A 23,604-nucleotide genomic window follows, 5' to 3' on the forward strand; every position below is an offset into this window, starting at 1 on the left:
TCATTGAAGCATATCAAGGTTGATTATAGTTTTTTTAACAAAACTCAAAGTTTCAGTAATTTTCCCGAGCTGCATTCCCACTATAGAAGCTTATGATAAAACCTTACTAAATGCTGGCTATAGTGGGGTATCACAGGGTGGAAAATAAGAGTACTTAAAAAAATTAATTAGGAAAGTTAAGTAAAATTACTGAGTAAGCCTGAAAACACATAATCTAAAGATGTATATGACTGATAGTCAATCACTTTATACAATAAAAGTCCAGTCCCACTTTTGCATACCAAGGACTTCTAGCATACCTCCCTAAGGTGTTTGAAGATCCTTCCTTTGAGTGGGGAAGCCCCTCAAGGTCACTCCTCAAGGCTGAGCAAAATAGATTTGCCCACGGTTGTTGGTAGGAGTGAGTAACATCGATCTCTAATAAGATCTAATCTCTTAATAACTGTTTTGCTAGCTTTAATAGAATTGCTTCAATATAATTGTTCGCTGACAAAGCTCCCCAGGAATGGGCTATGCCTTCTACTGGCAACATTCCATCCTGGGGCTCCAGGACTCCCTGGGCAGGTTGAAGGTCCGGATGCAGCCCAGTGCTGCGCTCAGCTCGGGCACCACTATGGTGCGTGCTGCCCTCATGGAAGGCCCCATTCACTGGAGAAACAGGATCCCCATAGTCCCTCATCCTGGGCCTCCCCATCCCTGGCCTTACACCTTTGTGTCCAGGGCAGGCCCTGCTATGGAGAGCAGAGAGGCTCTGCTGCCACTCTGGGGGTGCCCACGAGCTGTGGAACAGCTCTAGTGGCCAAGTGCAGGGCTGAGCTCTCCATGGGACTGTGGCCTCAGGCAGATCCATTTTCCTTTCCTTGTCTCTTTTCCACTCATGTCCCAAGAGTGCAATTCAGGTATTAGTCAAGATATGATTTTCAAAGATCTTTAAAATCTGCTGCCTGTCCTTACTTTATCGTTAGTAAGTTTATTATAAGGTGTAGTGGTTTGGACTTTGATTTTCCCCAGAGGCTGAAAAGTGGTAGACCCCAAGGGGTGGAAACCTCTGGAAGTTTTGAAATTCTACCCAATGGGCGCTCCTGCAGAAATGTCAACATCTCACAAACTGACCGGAAGAGATGAGTTGTAGTTTTGGTTGTTGAAGAGGTGGCCATGTTGTAGAGCCACGAGGAAGGGGCTCTAAGCCCCTTGGGGCCTCTGGCCCCCTCCCAGCCCCTGGCTGGGGGGCTGCAGGGACCTGGAACAGCATAAAGCTGGGCTAGGTGCCTGTAGTTATGCCGGGAGAATGTTTTCTCCATGGGTGCAGAACAGCAGCAGGCACTGACCAGAGAAACGGTGACAGAGAGCCAGAGATAACGACCTGAACTGAACGAGCAGCAGAAGAAACATGCAGCACTGCAGAGAAGACTCCTGGAAGACAGAGCCGGGAGAGAGCCAGGAGCTGAGAGACAGAGTTTGGGGTAAGACTGTACCAGCCCCTCAAACTCCTTTGAGACCTCCGAGAAAGGAGGAGTAGATGGACTCCTATTTAGGAGAAGAGTTTTAGACATGCGGCACCGGAGAGAGAGAGGAGCTGAGAAGCTCAAAGCGTCCCGGAGCTGGACCGGGACGGCCAGATGGAATGCGGGGGGAGTTGACCTTGGCTCCCCCCCCTTGCACTGCTGCCACGGTGGCAGCCTGAGAGACAGAGCACGGAGCTCTGCAAACGGGAATTTGAATCCCCTGAGGAAGGGACTTTCACAAAGATGCCCCGGCATTTCGTGATATGCCTGTGGTGATGCGAGTCTTGTCCCTGCTGGCAGTCCACAGGTGAGGCCTTCGCTTGGACCGAAGGAGAGCCGAGGGGCTTGGAGACCCCCTTGTGTATGTTGAACAGAGATCCCAGCCACAACAACCCAGTTACTGCTGCATGGAGGACAGAAGAGGAGCTACTGCTTAAGGACTGGAAGGGATCTGTCCTTCTTTCCCTCCTGGACTTTTATTTGGAGGGGAGAAGAGATCTGGTCCATTGTAAATACTATATGTCATGGTAGAGATAGTTTGTGATCATGTGTATAATGTGATATGGTATTTATTTGTACAGTCATTGTAATATATTCCCTTCCCCCCACTTTGTGTCTGGTGTGTTTTGTCTGGAAAAACCCATCTCACATTAGGTTGAGATGTGGGAGGGGGGATGGAACTAGGGAATTGGATTTTGGGGCTATCTCAAACCATGACATAAGGAAATTTCTACTGAAGAATCAAACCTAACTTTCTCACTACATGGGACAAGAATTAGATTTCCCATTTTATACTAATGCCCAGGACTTGGAAGAAAAAGGTTTCCTGGTTCTTATTTGCTCTGATGTTGATTTGGTTATCCACTAGTAGAAAGGAACAAACAGGCTGCCTACCTACTGTACTGCAGTAACTTATTTTACACCCCAGATATTTATGTCTATTTATTTATAAAAATCTGATGATACTCACTGCACTGGAAATATTTAGACCTGACAAAGCAAGGCAATGACATTCAATATTTATCTATAAGAAATATCTCTAATATTCTGGGCCATTGATAAGACCTATGAATCTCTCCTGTAAACTGTTCCAAAACAAAAGAATACTGTAATTCTGTGCTTTATGAATGCATTTCCTTTCTGTTTCCTTCTCTCCAGAAAGTAGTGCACCAACAAACATTTCATGGCACTGAACATCTCCCTGTTCCTCAGGGTGTAGATCATGGGGGTGATAAGGGGAAAAACCATGGTGTGGAACACAGCCACTACTTTGCCCAGAGGCAACGTGTAGAAAGGCCAGCAGTAAATATATATGTAGCTAGTACAAGCATAACAAAGACAATAATGATGTGGGTAGCGCAGGTAGTTGCTGCTTTGCTCTCCCCTCTGGAGATCGAGTGTTTTCAGGCAGATTAGTAGGACATTGTAGCAAATCAGCAGAAAAATGAAACATATAAAGATGACTAGGTCATTGTTGACAAACATAATAAACTCCAATATGTAAGTGTTGGTACATTCTAACTTAATCACTTGTGTAACATCACAAAAGAAATTGTTGAGTTCATTTGGGCCACAGAAGGGAAGATGAACAACAAATACAACCTGGATGAATTTGTGAATCCAACAGCCCATGCTGTCCCCACCAAGACCCAAAAGAGTGTTTTCCTCATTAAGGTTGCGTAATGAAGATAGCCACAAATAGAATAGCAATGGAACAGGCTAAGGTCTCACTGGTTAGGAGAGAATTTTGCAGAAAAACATCTGGGGGCATCCAAGTGGACAAAGTGAATATGAATGAGCAAAATGCCTTTGCAGAAAAGGGCAGCTGTATCCTGGGCCATGCTAGCAGCAGTGATGCCACCATGACAAGTGAAGGGATTCTTTCCTTTTATTCAATACTTCTGAGATCTCATCTGAAGCATGGGGTCCTGTTTTTCTGCTCCCTAGAACAAAGAAGATACTCCTATACTTGAGTGAGTGCAGAGGAAGGCCATAAAGATGGTGAGGAGCTGGTGCACAAAATGCACAAGGGAAGACTGAGAAAGGTGTGTTTTGCGGGTTTGAAAGGAAAAGGGTCAGGGAGATTTTATCACAGAATCACAGAATATGCTGAGTTGGAAGGGACCCACAAGAACTATTGATTGAGTCCAGCTCCTGGCCATGCACAGGACCATCCTGAAGAGTTGGACCATGTGTCTGAGAGTATCATCTAAATGCTTCTTGAGCTCTCTCAGGCTTTGGGCTGTGACCACTGCCCTGAGGAGCCTATTCCAGCATCCAACCACCCTCTGGGTGAAGAACCTCTTTCTGGTATCCAATCTAAACTTTCCCTGACAAACTTCAGGCCATTCCCTAGGCTCCCGTTACTAGTCCTCACAGAGAAGAGATCAGTGTCTAGCCCTCCTCTTCCCCTCCCGAGGAAGTTGTGACTGCAATGACATCTCCCCTCAGTCTCCTCTTCTCCAGCTGAACAGACCAAGTGCCCTCAGCTGCTCCTCACATGGCTTCCCCTCAAGGCCCTTCCCCATCCTCGATGCCCTCCTTTGGATGCTGTCAAATGGCTTGATGTCTTTTTTTTATTGTGGTGCCCAAAACTGCCCCAATATTGCAGGTGAGGCCATCCCAGGTCAGAGCAGAGTGGGACAATCCCCTCCCTGGACCAGCCAGTGATACCTGGCCTGATGCCCCCCAGGACACACGGTTGGCCCTCCTGGCTGCCACAGCACTGTTGGCTCGTATTGAACTTGCCATCAACCAGGACCCTCAGGTCCCTTTCTGCAGCACTGCTTTCTCATTCCCCAGTCTCTCTGTGCATCCTGGGTTGCCCCATCCCTGCTGCAGAATCGATCACTTGCTGTTAAACATCATAGGGTTTGTGAAGTCCTCAAGTGAAGTCCCAGCCCTCTCATTTGCCAAGATCTCTCTGCAGGGCCTTTCTGCCTTAGAGGGAGTCAACAGCTCCTTCCAATTTTGTATCATCTGCAAACTTACTTAGTATCCCTTCCAGTCCTGCATCCAAGTTTATGAATGTGTTTGTGCTGGTTTAAAGGTAAACTGGCAAGGGAAATGAACTCAACTCAAAAGAGATTATGTCAGAATAACAATTTAATAAAAATAATACAATAAATACAATTATACAGATGAACAATTGGTTTTAACCTACAAACCCCCCAGCACCCTGGGGCACGAACGGAGCGGTGTTCGTTGGGCCCCCCTGAGTCCAAAGTAAAAGGAGAGGGAAAAACCTGTTGGTGAGAGTGCTGGTCACAGTCCGGTCAAGGGTGGTGACCGCAGTCTGGTCGATAGTGGTGATCACAGTCCGGTCGAGAGTGGTGGTTGCAGTCTGGTCGAGGTTCTGGTCCTCCTTTGGATCCAACGAATGGTACCAGAAGTCCCAAGACCCCAATATTATATGCACTCAAGTTCAGGCAGGAATGCCCAGTACTTCCCCCAGGGTGGGGAGTTCCACAGTGGGTGAGATATTTTTGGACTCCTTGGTGGCCCGTTAGCAGACATGACCCCTCCGGCTGGGTGTGGAGGTGCTAATGACTCCCTGGAGGGGAGTTAACATCACCCATAACTATAGCCTGAGGAGTCAGGTGTGCTCTGGGCAGCTGCTGCAAATGGTCTATTGTTAACAGTTTCTGGGAAATTACATGGAGGGTGTAGAATACACAGTGGATGTTACACCCACACAGTGATGAACTGGTCCTAGCTGTTCTAACGAGGACAGTGTTGAACAGCACTGGGCCTAAGATGGAGCCCTGTGGAACTCCACTATGGGTAGGTCACCAGTCTGATGTCACCCCGTTCACTATTACCCTCTGTGCTTCACCCATGAGCCAATTGCTTACTTATCATATGATGTGTTTATCCAGCTGTCGGCTGGACATTTTGCCCGGAAAGATCCTGTGAGAAACCGTATCAAAAGCTTTAGTGAAATCCAAAAAGATTACATCAGCTGGCTTCCCTTGGTCAACTAGGTGGGTTACCTTGTCCTAAAAGGTCAGAAGATTTGACAAGCATGACTCCATGCTGGCTGTGACTGATGACTGCATTGTCCTTCAGGTGTTTTTCAATACCTCCTAGCGTCCCAGTGTACAGGTTCCCAGAATCTGAAGTGATGCAATTTTATCTTTATTATCCTCTTCTTTATGGTGTAAACTCTACTAAATCACTTGAAATGATCCTTGACACAAATCTGTATCCTTGACACAACCTTTGTGTCTGTCTTATTGGGATCAAAATGAACTAGCAATTCCTGGTGCAAAACACCCTTGCATGCTTCTCCCATTTGAATGACTAATTCCACATCCACTGTCTTAGCTTAGCAAAGAAAAAGGGAAGAGTGAAGAGGTAAACTAGGATCCCATGAATCCTCCAAGTGAGTACATAGTAAAACCAGAAGGAAAAAAAAGGAAAAAAAGTTAAAGTTTTAGCCTCACTTTTAAAACTTTCATGTCTCAAATCAGCTTCCCTATGACCATCCATTTCCTTGACACTCAAGTAGTTCCTGTCATTCCACAGTCAACCTTTTTTTTTACACAAAAAGAGACATTGTTTTCTGTTTTCAATTCAGAAGCCTAAGATATACATATGTTGGTATAAATTCATTGTTTTGACTTCAAAAACAAACATACAGCAATGAAGATGTCTAAGTGATAGGTTGCCTCTTTCTATGGCAGAAATCTGGTTTAGAACAGATAAACTGTGTATTTGAAGCAAAGAGAAACCTTACCCCTTCAAACTTTCAAATAAACTTTCTTCACAAAATAGAGTTGAAGAGCTCATCTGGGAAATCTCTTCATCAGAACTCACCAGAAGATTAATGTCTTAAATATTTGCGTAGTACTTCTCATTAGGTCCATTGTCCCCTTCTCTGATAATTTCTTGCACTCATCCTAGTGTGTTTTTAGAAAAGCTACACAGAAATGTTTTCACGATATTCAGAGAATATAGTGAATTTCATCTTATCACAGGTAAATACATCTGCAAAGCAAAGAACTATTTCTGTATTGATGGACAGGACATAGAGGATACAGTAGCAGGTGATTCACGCGAGCTGGATGCCAAACCTATCTTAAAATGATATAAGAAAGAATCTGAAGAGAAACAACCTTTTTTTTTAAAGGCTGAATTACCTGGAGGATTGACTCAAAGCTGGAAGGTAGAGATTAATTTTTGGGTAAGTGCTGGCAAATCATATTGTCCTTCCAGCAGTACACACAATATCAAAGCTACTACTACATTTAATATAATTCATAAACATATTACATATTTCTATTTTTGACTTTTAATAGGCTTGTTTCACCTCTTTGTTCCTCAAGCTGTAAATCAAGGGGTTCATCATTGGAGACAACAGTGTGTAAGAAAGAGAAAACAATTTGCTACTGCTGCTTGAATAAAAGCTTTGAGTCTCAAGTAGGTCACAATGCCAGGTCCGTAAAACAGAGTGACCACGACTAGGTGAGAAAAGCAGGTAGAGAATGCTTTTCCCTTGCCCTTCACTGATGGTATCTTGAAGATGGTGTGGAGAATCTGGATATATGACACAACTATGAATAAGAAGAGGACCATGATGAAAAGGACAGCTATTACGTAGGTGGTGATTTCATTTTTACAGGTGGCCACGCAAGCCAACTTAAGCAGAGGCAGCAGGTCACAGAAGAAGTGATTGATCCCATTGGGACCACAGCATGGAAGGGTAAAGACGAAAGTTGTCTGCACTAAGGCCACCAAGACCCCAAGCCAAGGCACAGCTGAAAGCAAGAAGCACGTGTTCCATCTCATCGTGGCCGTGTAGTGCAGAGGCTGGCACACGGCCACATAGCAGTCACAGGCCACGGCAGCCAGCAAACAGCATTCTGTCATCCCCAGGAGGGAGAAAGCATACATCTGTGTGGCACAGCCCCAAAAGATATGTTCTTCCTCTTTGTGAGAAAGTTCACTAGCGTCTTGGGGATGGTGGATGTGGTATAGCTAACCTCCAGGAAGGAAAAGTTCTTAAGGAAAAAATACGTGGGAGAGTGAAGGGCAGCATCTACCATAGTGATTGTGATGATGACGATGTTTCCCACCAAAGTACTGAGGTACATGGACAGTAACAGACAAAAGAGAGAGCCTTGGATCTCTGGGATGCTGGAGAAGGGTAAAAATTGGAGATAGGTCACCACAATGTGATTACTGCTGTCCATGTCCCTCAGGTGTCTTTTAACTGCAGAAGTCATTACATGTCCATTTTCTAGTTAATCTAAAGAAATACAAAATATTAAATTGAATCTTTATAGATGTTACTTTCCAATAGGACAAGATCCCAGAAAAGGAAGTGTTGTGTTTAGGTATTTTTAGTGCTAAGGACTGTTTAGTGGAGAAAAGCAAGGTGGTTTCCTTCACACAGCTTTTAATAAATAAGAACAGCTTTCCCAACCGAGTGTCCTTCACTTCTAGTCAATGAAAAGGAAGATACCTCTTTGTTATGATAGTAGAATACTTCACTCTTCCTACCTTTTGGGATGAGGATTATACTGTACTGCCCCACTTTTTGAAGTGGACTTTTGTCCCATTATCCAGTAGAGATCTGCAACTATAAACCCTTTGCCAAGCAAAGAAGGTTGGTCATTAAAACCCAGAAATTATGGATTTGTTGACAGAATGGGTGCTTGGCAATGAGTCCCTCTTGCTATCATTCTGTGAGTGGGGTTCATTCCAGGAAAGAATTACCTACTGAACACAGAAAATCCTGTATACTCTGCACAGTACCACACAAAACTACTAAATAATGTGGATTGCACCCCAGAAAATTGCATTTGTTCCAGGCATTCTTCAGGAGGAACAGCTTTTTTCAAGAATTAAACATTTCTTGTAATTGATCTTCTATTCCAATAAACCATTCACTTCATAGGCAGATAAGTCTCCCTTAAAGACAAGTCCTGTGTAGGTGGCAGAGAACAATAAGATGGGGAAGAAGAGACAGAAGAATGAATGAAATAAAGTAGCTCACCTGCCAATAGGAGAAGGCTGTGGTTAATATTTTTGGAAAAGCCACACTACAAACCTTAAGTATTTCTATCTGTCTATGTCCCCACCGAAAAATAATCTTTTGGATATTGACTGTTAGCAATTGTAGGAGTCAGTTATTTTTTTCTCGTTGTTTAGGTGTGACAGAGCCCTCTCTCTGCTTTTCCTGTTAGGTCCTGGAACAAACTAAAGAAAAACCTATGGAACACTTGCATATCTATTTTAATCTGTTATTTTTTTACCATTCATGGCATTAGGCCTGATCCTGCCTAAATTAAGGGATAAAAAATTGGTATGGAAACAAACCACATAGACCAAGCACAGGAAAAAAGCTTTAAAGGTTTTGCAGGAGGAAAGAACTTATGCATTGCTCATGTCTAACTCTGGTTTTATACTCTTTAATTAATGGTATGGGAAAGGTGTCCCCTGAGAGAACACATCATGCCAACTCAGATAGATCCTTCAGATTTCTCAGAAATTTTCCTCTCTGGATATTTCTGTCCTCTATGGATATTTCTGTCTTTATTTAGGTGAATCATGCTATGCTTCTGTTTAATTAAACAAAGATATAGCACTTTCTAGTTGTCACTTACTATGTCCAGAAGACACCTGCATCACATTAGGTGGTTCTTCCCTGAAAAATCACTTTCCCTTTGTTGCTTACAGAAGATGATTATAATGCAGAGGTCACTCTATAATCAATGACTAAAGACAAGAGTGGACGAAGACAGTTCTAAGGCCAGGTGAAATAGGATCAGTTTGAATGAGATATCGACGCTGTCAGTGTGGATATCCGTCAGTAATTCCGCTTTTAATCAAATATAAACCCCAGATTTCTCTAACTGGCTGAACTTTGGTCAAAAATTTCTGAACATTACGAGTGGAACTTTTCTGTACTCATTCAAATACACAACATCTATTAAAAAAAATCTAAGTTCATCACCTGGGCCCTGTTCTGATCAGGGGGCTGGGAAGGGGCCAGGAGGAACAGGGGGAGCTGTTCTCCATCATGTGACTTATCTGAAAAGCTACAGCACGTGTCTGTCAGAGTCAGACCTGGGGATAGTCAAATCTCGATGCAGATTTACTCTGATCCAAGTTTAACTGGAGCCTGTTTCAATGATAATGGCTGATTGAAATGACATCCTGCCAGTTAACAGGCTAAGTGCACACTGCTTTACCTCTGACTATGGAAGATGGACATTGTCTCTTTGGCATTTAAAGGGACATTGTGCTGAGATAGCCAATGCAGGGTTGCTAATGGATCTAAATAAGAAACCACATCATAAGACCACAACAAATGGCTAAATAAAAAAAAAAAATTTAATAAGATATAATAAAAATCAAGATGAGTAACGAACAAATCTTGTCCCTTACAGTCCTGGAAACCCTGCTCTCATGCAGAAGGGAATGAATTTTCCCACGGTGTGCTGCATAGATCCTGCCCATAGAGGTAGCTCTCCCATTTGATCATTCAATCTATTATATAATTCCATCATAATGAAACAACTTTATTCTTAAAGGTTGTTCTCATGAGAACTTGTTTCACTTCTGGACACAGGCCAGGCCACGCAGGTAGTGGTGTCACCAGTAAGAGGGGAAGCTGCCTGCTTACCATGAGCTGCTGAGTTTAACCTGTGACCAAGAGATGAGCACAGCCCAGACCTGAGGGTCATCCTGGATGTTCAGCACAGCAAAGCTTAGGCCTTTTCAGGTGAACTGCTACATGCATCACTACTCCTAAACACATAATGGTCTCCTGCTCAGGGTCAATATAAGCTGAAGTGATTTTAAATGAAGATCATGGGTCTGTGGACAGAGAGTATGGCTGGAGACCATAGGGCAGGGTCGTTAAGGCCTTTTTGTGCACTCATGGTCTTCATATGTTGCTTTGCAATTTATCATCTCCCTGCAGATACCCACAAAGTTGTCCTAAGGTGCAGGTCCTCTAGGTTTAGATGACAAAGTTGATGATAATTCTGTGTCTGCATTCTTGGTTTGGGGGTCTGAATATCTTTTATAGTCAATGGAGAAAAACAGGCACTTCTATGGCTTGTTTCGCCTGATTCTGATATACTGTAAAGATTAAGAGGATCTCTCTCCCCAGAGGCTATAAAGGTACTCTAGATGACTGACTCTGGCCAAGACCTTTACAAAGTTGACAGTTTTATTGAAGTGATTTGTGATCACTTGTAACTTGCAGCCTTCCATTCCTATCTCAGCAGGATTTACAGTCCCATATGAATGTGGACTGTACCTCTGCTTCACCTTCAAATTTTGTTGAGAAAGCATAAATATGACAAGGTTACGTGACTACTGTCTCACTAATTTGGTGATAATTATGAAGTAATAGTAATTGTTTCAAAGTCAAAGACAACTCTTGATGTTGCATGAGAACATCTAGGTTTATATAGAAGTGTATTCCAAATTATCTAAAACTGGAGAGACCAAAAAGAGTGTCTGTGAATCAACTAATATACATACACCATAGTTAGTAACCAACCTGTGAGTAACAACTATGCTTTATTGCTGTAATCAGCATTAGCAAGTCTCAGTGGACTTCATAAATATATATATATAGGATATAGTGCTGGGGAAAAACACCTCTCCTTATTCACTGCAGAATGCTCAGAGTAGAATGTTTTTCTGGAGACCTCATGATTTAGGACTTTTTTCTTCCTCTTTTCCACCACGCTCCCCACAAGGTAACTTCAGAATACATGACTGCCGTAAGCTGTGTATGCCACAAGTAAATCCTTGTGCATGCAAAGCCTGTCTCTTGTAAGGGCCCTTTAACCCTTTTCATGCTGTATAGCCTAGCCATGAGTACAGTCACAAGATGCTTTGGACCAATTGACCTTGCATGCATCCCCAGAGTAGATCACTTAAATAACAGTAAAATTATCTTTGTTATATTCAAATGTTGCTACTGATGCTGTTGGAACTTGAACGGATTAGTCCATAAAAAATATTTGCTTTTTTTTCCCCCCTTGTTCTGCAGGGTAAAAACTGTAGCTGAGCATTGAAGACACCAGTAAATACGCAAACTTTGAAGGCAGTGCTATGAAAAGAAGCCTCAGTCAAAAATAGAGACAAAAACATTTGCATAAGACCACTTAATCTCTTCAGAAGACCTTTTCAAAATCTTGATAATTTCTAAATTCTACTCGTCCTTTTGCCTATTCAGTCAGGCAGTGGTATTTGGATTGCCAATTTGCCTGTCTGTTTACTACGTCATCAACTACTGAGTGCAAAAACGAAGAGAGAATAGTTCTACTAGGTACCAGAGAGGAATGATTCTTGGGAACTTCAGTGAAGTGAGTGAATTCAGACTCCTGGGTTTTTCTGAAATCTCTCATTTGCATCCTTTGCTCTTCGTAGTTTTATTATCTCTTTATATTCTCACCTTGATGGCTAACACAGTGATAGCTTTGACAATGAATGGTGATAACACCCTTCATTCCCCCATGTATTTCTTCCTCACTCAGCTGTCCTGTTTGGATATCTGCTATTTGTCAGTCATAATACCAAATATTCTTGAGAATCTGATGGTGGGAACAATAGGTATCTCCAAGGCAAGATGTGCAATGCAAATGTTTTTCTTCCTTTTCTTTGGAGTTGCTGAATGTTTCCTCTTGGCTGCCATGTCACTGGACCGTTACGTGGCAATATGTTGCCCCTTGTATTACACTATTGTCATGAACAGTAGAGTCTGCAAAAGTCTGGTTGCTGGAACTTACATTTGTGGAGCTGCTGTAGGCTTGGTACACACCATCACAACATTCAGCTTACCCTTCTGTGGTTTTGCCATCAATCACTTTTTCTGTGAGATTCAACCCCTCTTGGACCTGCTTTGTGGTAACACTTTCCCAAGTGAAATTCAAGTCATTGTGGTGGCTGTCTTTGCTATTTTGTGTCCCTTCTTGTTGATCATTTATTCATATAGTCGCATAATTTCCACAATTCTTCTGATGTCATCAGCTGAAAGCCAGCAGAAAGCATTTTCTACTTGCTCCTCACATCTTTTAGTTGTGATTCTTTTTTATGGTACCGCAAGCTCCATGTATTTGTGGCCAAAATACACCTATTCTGCATCTGTTGATAAATTCCTCTCACTTTCTTATTCTGTGGTGACTCCTTTACTGAATCCTACTATTTATAGTTTGAGGAATGAGGAGGTGAAAAGAGCCCTGAGAAAAAAATGGAGAAATATTAATTTAGTGTGGAAATGCAACAGAATATTTGCATTGTTTCAGATGGTTGTAGTGGTATTTTTCACTGTAAATTCTTGTTCAGTAAAAGGAATTTCCAGATAATTCCCAAGAACACTTCAGCTTATGGGGAGGAAAGAAAGAGTGGAGATGTTGAACTGTAAGAAAGAGTGTTAGATACTATGTTAGGATTTTGAAAGGAAACTTCTTCCACATACTGAAGAAATTCTTAAATAAATAAACTTTTTTTCTTTTTCTTTTCCTTGCTATCTGCAGAAAATTGTGTTTTACCTGTTTCTGACTTTTTGAACAAAAGAGTAATGTTCAGGATTCTGATTTTACTGAAAGAGCTGAGAACAATAAATTTTCATGAATTTACATTTATTTCCTAAAAATGTTTAGTAAATTTCTTTGGGAAAAGAAGATATAATTCAAGTTATAATACAGAGCCCAGGAAATTACTGAGCACTGGTTATGAGTTCTGAGACTGTTATCGGAAAAAAAAGGTGTGCAAAATTGCATATCTGCCTCAAAGACCTTTCTTTAATTTTAGAGTCATTGTTATAAATATTTTATACCAAGTCTTGGCTAAATCTTTTTATATATGAAGAGCAGACTGGTTTGTATAGAATTTGTATCAAAACCCGTTATTTCATATATGGTTTTTGCCTTTAATATTTCTATTATAGACTATTAGGATATGTTATTAGGACATATTATTATATATTACATATTAACTAGAAAGCTTTGCACTCCATGACTGAAAAGGTAGGATTTGCGTGGTCTAATTTAAGGATATAAAGGTCACTCATTGAAGTCTGGGAGAATAAATCTAATATTTCATTGGAAATGGAGGCAAATAACTTCCTCCAGAAAGAAATATTTCTACATTTCATAAGTATCTCTTTTAGAAGATGAATGATCTTCTGCAACTATGAATTTGGAGACTATAGAGGTGAGATTCACTGGCTTAAGGATGAGCTTTCCATTTCTTCTCATATACCTTAAGTAATCAAAGGCATTTTTCAGATATGACTCAGGATCTATAGGAGACCCAAACCGTTCTGCAGTGATGGTCAGAAGATAGCAAGGAAATTCTAAACTGTGTAAAATGTACCCAGGTAGTGTTTTTTATAAGCAGTGGATTCTTATCATAAATTGAACCTGGAGTCCTGTTCAAATATGCCTGGTGAAGGTAAATGAATTCCACACTGAATACAAAAATCCACAAATTAGAGAAGCCAAATGAACACAATTCATAACAGCAAGAAGAAAGGAAGCTGTCTTCCATATATTTGAAGAGAAGGCAAGTTAGTTGCCTCACCAAAACACCAAACAGCTCTCATAGTTGCTCCCATAGCTGCTGGAGGTCATTTGCAGGCACCAGATTCTTTTTTCCCCACATATTCCATTACTGTGTTGCCAAAAGTCCTGAGATGAATGGAAAGCAAAACTTACTACAGACTAAGAAATCCACCAGCTTGCTTCACCAGTGGCTTCTTTCTTTTAAAGGATACACTTCTACTATCCAGGCTTTAAATGATTTTGTGACCCTTTTTCAAGATGTGTATCTGGTGCTCCTCAGTCTTTGTTCTGTGAATGTTTTGTGAAGATTGCTTATGAAAGGCAAAATTTAAAAAAAAATAGAAGTATCTTAAAAGTGATGAAGTATTTGAAGCTGCTGAAGTTCCCCTTGAGATACTTGCAGTTCTTCATCCATACTCTTGGGTCACTTAAAAAAGATTCTTCTGTAGCTCTCCAGTTCATCCAAGGGCGTGATATTTGCAATTATAGACAGATTTCTCAGTGTCTAATTTTTTTTATAATGGAGAGGGTGGACTGTTGTTTTAATTGTATCTTTACTTTCACTATACCAAAGGTAAATAGGAGTGATTTAGTGGTAGTCATTAAAGGTTGGATAGATAGAGATTTTAAAATAAATTTAGAAATTCTGTTCTTCAGGAACAATTGATTTAATCTTGGACTTATAGTCTATGAATGATGGTTCAATATCTATCAAGTGATTGTAAGCATGGATTCCTAATAGATTAGATATGACATTTCTGGGAGTTATATCATTATAAAAGGCTCATATTGTTTTGGAATGGCATTTGTAGAGCAGATGCAATATCTGGACATGTAAAATTACACTGAACATTTTTATTTAGTCATTAGAATATCCAAATATCTACACTTCAAGTTGGTGTCTAAGCTGTCACTATGGACTATAGATGCCAGATACACTTTTGCAGTAGATTTGGTCACCAGGTTCCACTCATGGATTGATTCATTTTGACTCTGTTGGGAATTCAGACATCCAGCGGGCTTGTACACACCTGCAAATAGACGTCTGTATCTGAAGTCAGGTTACATTCCAAAGGATTAGTGTTTATGTGCCCAAAACATCATGAGATAAAGACAAACCACACCCTTAAAGCTTGAGATCTCCTTCTCCAGGCTTGACTTGATAGCCTGAAGGGACATTTCTATTAATATGCATCCTAGGAAGTTCTTCCTCATTTTCAGGTGGAATATTCACATTCAGGTGGATTCAATGCATCAGTTTCTGCCTGTTACTCCTTGTCCTATTGCAGGGCACCACTGAGCAGAGCCTGGTCCATCCTCTGACACCCTCCCTGAAGATACTTATATACATAGAGGAGATCCCCTCTCAGTCTTCTTGAGGCTGACCAGACCCAACTCCCTCAGCCGTAGAGAGATGCTCCGGTCCCTTCATCATCTTTGAAGCCCTCCACCGGACAATGACATGATTTGTCATCACATGTATCATGTATGTTACTCCTATGAAGAAATACGTTTGAAACTGTAGACCTCTTAGACTTCTAGGGGTTTAATTGTTAAAGAAAATCTATGGAACTCACAGTTTCCACATAGCAGTGGACCTTACACTTGGGTTTTTGGTGCTATTTTAGACTTTTTTAGACCCTATGGTAAGGTAAAGAGATAGAAGGGTATTCATGGACTTGCTTCCTAGTATCAGTACTCCAATTATTATTAAAATATGGGATTTCAGGAGAAAAAGAGTCATGTAAGTAGCTTTAGAAATGCAAGATTTAGACAACTGAAACAATCGTCCTAGACTTCTTAAACAGTCAGTGGAGAGCAATAGGCAATTTTAGAGCAATTGAATTAGAGCGATAGTTTATTGAATTGTTTCAGATGTTTAGTCTGATTAGATTTTTTAGGATGTTGAATTGCACAGTAGTTGTACTTCTTCCCCCCAGTAATTGTAAAGGCCGTCCAGCATGAGTAGTTCAGATGGCCATTTCTACATTATTCCTGTTCCTCTTCTGTTCCTCCTGCCTCACAGTGTAGTCTGTTAATCTCTTTCCACAGCTCCTTCGTCTGATTACTCAACACATCAATTCAAACACACATCCTTCACACAAAGGGTGACCCTGGTGGTCTAGTGGTTGGGATGAGGCGTTCTCCCCGCCATGGCCCGGGTTCGATTCCCGGTCAGGGAACGCCTCCGGGCAGATGGAGCTCGTCCGCCCTGTAAGGCCATCCACCTAAGAGAAGGTCACTCTAAACAAACCTACGTCCTGGGCACCTCGCTGCCACCGTCCAAGCTTCGCTCGGCCTCGGCAGATGAACCTTAGTATTAAAGGGTGGGCTCAGTTCAGCGCACGCTGTGTCTCACCTAAAAAATCCACTGCGCAGGCTCGAAGGGTAATGACCTTTCCCTTCACACAAAGGTAACATCAGTCCCAGCCTCAGTGAGAAACACCAGGCACACCTTACAGCCAGGGACCTGGATGCTTCTTCCTCAAGAATTCTGGGTAAAGGCCTCTGATGAGGCAACCAATGACGGTTGCCAGAAAGGGTGTCACTAGTTTCTCTAATCTGTTCATTCATGTGCTCTGAATCCTGTACTTGTAGATACTTCCCCCACAGAAATCCCAGCTGATTAAATTTCTTTCTTGCACCATGCACATTTACAAAATACTGCAACTTCAGCTTAATCAAAATAAATTTTCAACCATGAATCTTCCTACAGACATATGCATTAAACAGGAGGAAAAGGGTTCCTTTCATATAAAGAAACCCCCAGCTAATAATACAAACTAAAACTCTGTTTAACTTAGAAACAACTCATAAGCATTATTCTGGGACCAATCTTTAGCTGGTAAAACTACTACAAACATTTGTAGTGTTACTGCACACAATAAGATTTTTAATGTGTCAAAGCCCCATTGACTCTTACTGGACCTGTCCTGACACGAAAGACAGTGCTATGAAGAAACTTACACATTTTTAAGGACTTTGAAATTCAAAATCTTCATAAGATACTGAAAAAATTATGGAGAAGGTTTTTCTGGGAGTTATTAAAAAACACCTGAAAGTAATCAGTCACAGTCAGCAAAGATTCATGTGGGGAAAGTCCCACTTGTCAAACTTAATGTTCCTTCACAGCAAGGTAACCCATCTAGTTGATGAAGGGAAACCGGCTGATGTAATCTTTTTGCATTTCGCCCAAGCTTTTGACACTGTCTCTCACAGGATCCTTCAGGACAAACTGTCCAGACCACAGCTGGATGAACATATCATGTGATGTGTGAGCAATTGGCTCATGAGTCAGGCACAAAGAGTAAATGGGGTTATAACAGGCTGGCGACTGGTCATAAGTGGGGTTCTGCAGGATTCCATTTTAGGTCCAGTGCTCTTCAACATCTTCATAAACAACTTGGACACAGGAGTCAAAAGGATTCTAAGTAGGTTTGCAGATGATACTAAATTGGGAGGAGCTGTTAACTCTCTCCCCAGAAGGCAGAGAGGCCCTGCAGAGAGACCTGGACAAAACAGAGAGAGGAGCAATCACCAACGATGTGGAGTTCAACAGGGCATCAATTCTACACCTGGGATGGGTTAGGGTTAGGATTAGGGTTAGAGTTAGGGTTAGGATCAGGATGTACGGACAGGCTGGGGAACGAGGTGTTGGAAAGCAGCACAGTGGAAAGGGAGGTCCCGGCTAATGGCAAGTTGAATATGAGTCAGCAGTGCCCTGGCAGCCAGGAGGCCCAACTGTGTCCAGGGGGCATCAGGCCATGCATTGCTGGATGGTCAAGGGAGGGGATTGTCCCGCTCTGCTCTGCGTTGGGGTGGTCTCACCTGGAGTATTGGAGCAGTTTTGGGTGCCACAATATAAGAAGGATCTAAAGCTATTGGAGACACGGCAAAGGAGGGACATGAGAATGGTGACACATGTAGAGGGGAATCCATATGAGGAATGACTGAGGTCACTTGGTCTTTTCAGCCTGGAAGAAACTCAGGGAAGACCTCATTGTGGTCTGCAGCTTCTTCGTGAGGGGCACTGGAGGAGCAGCACTAAATTCTTCTCTCTGGTGACCAGTGACAGAACCGAGGGAATGGCGTGAAGCTGTGTCAGGGGAGGTTTAGGTTGGATATTAAAAAAAGATTCTTCATCCAGAGGGTGGTCGAGCACTGGAACATGCTCCCCAGGGCAGTGGTCAAAGCACCAAGGCTGTCTGAGCTCAAGAGTTGTTTGAACAACACTCAGACACATGGTATGATTCTTGAGGCTATCCTGTGCAGGGTCAGGAGTTGTACTCGACGATCCTTGTGAATGACTTCAAACTCAGGATATTCTGTGATTGTATGACCTTGAAGACCCTCCTTTGCAAATGCCTTTCTGACAGCCTATTTGCTGAAGTCCTCGCAGAACTGTCTTTCTCTGTCATCAGAGAGACATGTGAGTCAGCCCTGGAAATAACAGGTCTTACAGCAAATATGCTCTGAAACAAGGCAATTATTGTTGTGCTAATAAGCAGACTATTTTGACCTCTAATTGGGGCAGATCAGTAACTAATTGTAGCATGTCAGTGTTCAGTCATTGAGATTAAAAATAGCTTGAATTTGCCTCTGTCTTTCAGTTTCTCCAGTTTTTTCCCTGTGGCCTTGCTCACATCCCTTGCTTCCCTCTTCTCAAGACAATGAAGTTTCTTTCTAAGATGCTGAATGCATATATCCCAAGGCACTAGAGTTTCAACAAGTTTTAAGTAGGCCTTTGTGTTTAGCTGAGTCCCTCCCAAGGGAGGCACTGGGCTGTGGAGGATTGAGGAGAGGACCAGTGAGCAGCTAGGAAAGTTCTTAATCTCAAGAGTGAGTCTAGTCCCAGAAGTCCTTGTTAGCTCCAGTTACTTGCTCTTAGCATTTTACCAAAGACAAACATTTCATTGTCTGAGGGAATGGCAAGATCACGTCAATACAAATCTAGATGAAACTGAGAACCCTTCTCTCTCTGGTGCTACACCCTTGTAACATCAGAGGTGGAGAGAGTTAGGATTTTTCAAAAACTTCAGAACAGCTCCAAGTGCTGTCATGACGTTGGATTGGGTTCATGGGGCCAACAGGCAGCTGCATTATTACTGGCTGGTGTAAGTTCTTTAACCAAAGCTATCACATTCCTATTGAATCAGGCTCAAAAGTTCGAAAACACATGCTCCAGTGTAAACTGGAAATACCTCTACTAGAAGAAGCAGGGGAGAATGTCTTCCTCTATGTCCCATGTAAAACAGCAATGAGTGTCCTGGAAACCCTCCAACTAAACCTCCTCTTTCTCACCATAAAGAGGTAGATTAAAAATTATTCCTCTCCTATCAATGTGCTGATTCTCTTTTTTAAACCAGAATGAGAACATAAGGAGAGTGATTTTTTTTTTTTTATTGCTGAGCAGTGCTTACACAGAGCAAAGGCCTTTTCTGCTCCTTGTACCACTCTGCTGGCAAGGGAAGCTGGAAGGAAATACAGCTGGGACAGCTGATCCCAGCTGACCCAAGGAATATTCCAAAGTATTGGAAAAGAGAGGACTTAGTCATTCCCAGACCCTAAAACTGCTGGGAAGAGGGGGGTTTGGGCACTCCCAGACATTAAAACTTTGGGAATGGGGGGGTATGAGTCATCTCAGACCCTCAAAATTCTGGGCCCCCCCGAACCCCCCAGCCCCGGGGCTGCCGCGGGGGCCCCCAACGGCCCTCAGCCAATCCCAAAGCGCCCACGCCGCCCGCGCCCAATCCCAGCGCACCGCGTTGATGACTCATCAGTCGCCGGGAAGACGCCTCGGAAAAAGGGCCCCAACTGCGCCCTCAGCCAAGCCCAGCGCGCCCCAAACCCCCCAAAACGGCGCCGCCCGGCTGGTTTTGGGCTGTCAGCAGCTGTCCGGCGCTGGGCATGGAGCGTGTGCGGGGAGCTGGGGCCGTGCTGGCGGTGCTGGTGGTGCTGGGAGCCCCCCCGGCTGCGGGCGAGGAGCTGTCGGGTGAGCGGGGGGGGGGCGGGCAGGGGTGTGGGGTGTGAAAGGGGGGAAAGAGGGGAGAAAAGAGTGTGTGGGAGCCCCAAAAGTGAGTGAGAGGGTGTTCAGAAGGCTCAGAGTGGGAGGGTAGTGGGAGCCCCAAAGTGAGGGCGGGGGAGTCTGGGGATTGTGGGGACATCAGGAAAGGGGTGGGAGAGGGGGACAAGGGGGTGTGGGAGAGCAGGCAGAGGGGTGCCATGGTGGTCCCTGGGTGTCCCTTGATCCCTGGAGCGGTTCCCTGGGGCTCTGGGGGGGTCGGATCGGCAGTGGGGGGGTCCCCAATCCCCTCTGTCCATCCCCGGGGCCATAATTACAGGACACCTGTAAAATCTGGGCTTTGGGAAAGGTTGGGGTCGGTTGGGAAAGGTGTTGAAAGGGTGGTTTTGCCTGAGGTGTTAAACATGGGAGCGGGTCTGTCTTCCCAATTCCCAAGAGAAGAGATCCCAGAAAGCTCCCCTGCAGGTTGTGTTTTAGGGAACAGGAGAAGAGACCGAGGGTAAGGGGTTTCTTTCCTGGAGGGCAGGGCTGTCGTTCACTTGCAGGAGCCCTGCACTGAAATTGCCAGTCTGACTGCCCAAACTGAACACAGCTGAAGATTCCTGCCAGACAAAAAGGGCCAGCAAAGAAAGCTCTTGCTGCCCCTGGAGTGCCCAGGGTGGCCCCCAACTGCATCTGAAACCCAAAGGTTCCAGGCTTTCTTTCCTGGGGGAAAGGCTGTGACATCCCAAAGAGTCCCATGGCAGACAGGTGGGGCTGCACTGTGGGGGTGTGAGGTGTTGGTTCTTTGGTTTCCAGGGGCTATTCCAGAATGGAGAGAACAGGCCATGACATCACAATAGGGCCCATGGCACATGGGTGGGGCTTCACTTTGGGGTTGTAGGGCTGTAATGGTTTGAGAGGCCCAAAATCCAATTCTTGAGTTCAAGCCCCCCTCCCACATCTCAGCCCAGTGTGAGATGGGTTTTCCAGACAACACACGAGACTCAAAATGGGGGGAAAGGATTATATTACAATGACTATACAGATAAATATTATAATACATTAGAGACACAATCTCAACTATCTCTACCATGATAAAGGAGTATTTACAATGGATCAAATCTCTTCTTCCTCCAAAGAAAAGTCCAGGAGGGAAGAAGGAAGAGATCCTTTCCACTCTCAGAGCAGCAGTGTCTCTAGGGCAGCAGGCTCTCTTCTTCCATGCAGCAGCTGGAACTGGATCTCTGCCAGTACACACGAGGGGGGTCTCCAAGCCCCTCTCGGCCCTTCGACTCCAAGCGAGGGTCTTTCTCTTCTGTGGGCTGCGTAGCAGGGACAAGGCTCGCCTCACCACGTCATATCATGGGGTGTAAGACATCCCATGAAGGTCCCTTCCTCAGGGGATTCACCCCTGAGTCAGAACGTCTTGGGCAGCTTTCAGCTGAAAACCTTTGCCTCAAGAGTTCTATCAGAGCTCCTGTGCTCTGTCTCAGGCTGCCAGCCTGGCAGCAGCAATGCAGGGGCCAAGGTCACCCCTCCGCATTCCTTCTGGCTGTCCCGGTCCAGCTTCGGGATGCCTTGAGCTTCTCAGCTCCTCTCTTTTCAATGCTGTAGCACTCCAAGACTATTCTCAAGTAAGAGTCCATCTCTTCCTCCTTCCTAGGAGGTCTCAGAGGGGTTTGGGGTGTTTGTTTTAGTTCTTACCCAAACTTTCTCTCTCTTCAGACAACTCTGTGTCTCTCTGATTAGCTGCGTGCTTGGTTTGCTGCTTCTTCAGTTCTTATCTTCTTCTGGCTCTCTGCCACCGTTTCTCCTGTCAGTACTGCTCTGCCGCTGCTTCTGCTGCTCACGGTGGAGGGAAAAAACCTCCCAGCTCTCAGCTACAGATACTTAGCGCAGTCTAACACTGTTCCAAGTCCCCGTAGCCCCCCAGCCAGGGGCTGGGGGGGGGCCATAGCCCCCAACAGGGCTATTGCCCCTTCACCTTGTGGCCTCAGAATATGGCTACTTCAACAACAACTACAGCTAACCTTTTCTGGTCTGGGTGATATGTTTATATTTTGCAGAAGTGCTCATTGGTTTAATCTTAAGGGTCACCACCCCCTGGGGGTTACCATTTTTTAACTTTAGAGGGAAAACTGTTTCTTCCCCCCCCACAAGGGCATTGGTTCTTTGGTTGTCAGGGCCCATTCCAGAATGGAGAGGACAGGCTGTGACACCACAAAGGAGCCCTTGACATATGGATGGGATTGAACTGTCACATGGTGGGGGCTTGGTTCTTTGGTTTCCAGAGGCTATTCTGGAATGGAGAGGATAGGCCAGAATGGATAGGACAACAAAAGGGCCCAAAGCACATGGGTTGGTCTGCACTATGGTGTGGGGTGTTGGTTCTTTGGTTGCCAGGGCCTATTCTGGAATGGAGAGGACAGGCTGTGACAAGAAGTGCCTGTCAGAACTGCAAAGACGGACGCACAAGTATCTTATGTGGGCATATTCTCTGCTCTGCCCTGCACATCTTTGTGCTGGGGTCAAAACTCAGCCTCTCTGCTTCCCTCTCCTGAGGGACTTGTTCTTAGACATCCCTTTCTCCACCCGGCAATTCCGAAGCCTGGACCCGGCTCTTATCCCCTCTCTGGCTCAGAGCCCTCAACTTCTCTTGCAGAGAGCTGGGCCTGTCAACCCACCTGCCAAAAGCACGGCCCTTGGGCTGCCTCGGAGGTTCCTGCAGTCGCCCCAGGCCCTGCCCAAGGCCCTCCCATCAGGGGCTGGGCCCTGGGGGCCGGGGGAGAACCCACCCGCGGCTTGGCCGTTCTTGCCCAGCCCTGCTCTGGCCCAGCCTCCTCCCCCTGCACACTCCCCACTGCCACAGCCTGCGCTGGGGCAGCAGTTCCTTCCTGGGCCCTTTCCAGCTGCCCCCATGGGGACACTTCCATTTTCTGGGCCAGGCCCCAGAGGTAATCCCAGCCAGTCCTGCCCCTCGTCCCCAGCCCGGCTCACTGACTCCTGGTGGACCCTGGAAGCCAAGAGCCAAAGGCCGACCCCCCCAGAGTGCAGCCCCACCCATCTGCACTGGGGCCCCAGGGCTTCCCTTTCCCAAGCAGCCCCTGCAAAGCCTTGTCAGAGAGAAAACTGGGTGACCCGAGTCCTGGATGCTTTTAGGAAAGAGGTCTAAACATTTCTTGGCTAATTGAGGGGGATGACTTTTATTCTTGACCTTTCCAGTTCTCCATTTGGGGGCGGGATGTCCTCTGGGCCAATGTTTTGTTCCCTTGGCAGTGAGTGCAGCCTCAGAGGGCTGAGCCCTCTCTGGCTGGGCTTGGCCTCTCCTGCAGAGACTCAGGCCTGGCTGGGCTGCCCCAGGCAGACGCTGCAGGAAGAAGAGCTCAGGCCGCCTGGCTCTGGTGTCCCTGGGGCTCAGCCTGTGCCCCATTGCTGTGCAGGGGCTGAGCCCCACCTCTGCCTCGGGGCCTTGGCCAAAGGGCAGGCAAGGAAGAGGCCCAGCAGCCTTGGGGCCTGCCCAGCTTTCCTCCTCCCTGGGGGCTCTCAGTCCTCCCCTGACACC

General features: G+C 44.7%; 2 protein-coding genes across 2 annotated transcripts; one reads left to right on the plus strand and one right to left on the minus strand.

Moving 5' to 3' along the window:
* Positions 1-6,798: 6,798 nt before the first annotated feature.
* Positions 6,799-7,742, minus strand: LOC135405739 (olfactory receptor 10A4-like). The gene is given in 3 exon segments (XM_064640330.1): positions 6,799-6,920; positions 6,923-7,417; positions 7,420-7,742. Coding segments are annotated over 3 exon segments (930 nt in total). The 5' UTR covers positions 7,733-7,742.
* A 4,073-nt stretch (positions 7,743-11,815) lies between these two features.
* Positions 11,816-15,417, plus strand: LOC135404788 (olfactory receptor 10C1-like). Its single transcript, XM_064639522.1, has 2 exons — positions 11,816-12,742; positions 15,328-15,417. The coding sequence occupies exons 1-2, from the start codon at positions 11,816-11,818 to the stop codon at positions 15,415-15,417; spliced, it is 1,017 nt and encodes a 338-aa protein (XP_064495592.1).
* The last annotated feature ends 8,187 nt before the right edge of the window (positions 15,418-23,604 follow it).

The sequence above is a fragment of the Pseudopipra pipra genome, chromosome W (genome assembly GCF_036250125.1).
Source record: "Pseudopipra pipra isolate bDixPip1 chromosome W, bDixPip1.hap1, whole genome shotgun sequence".
Lineage (NCBI taxonomy): Eukaryota > Metazoa > Chordata > Aves > Passeriformes > Pipridae > Pseudopipra > Pseudopipra pipra.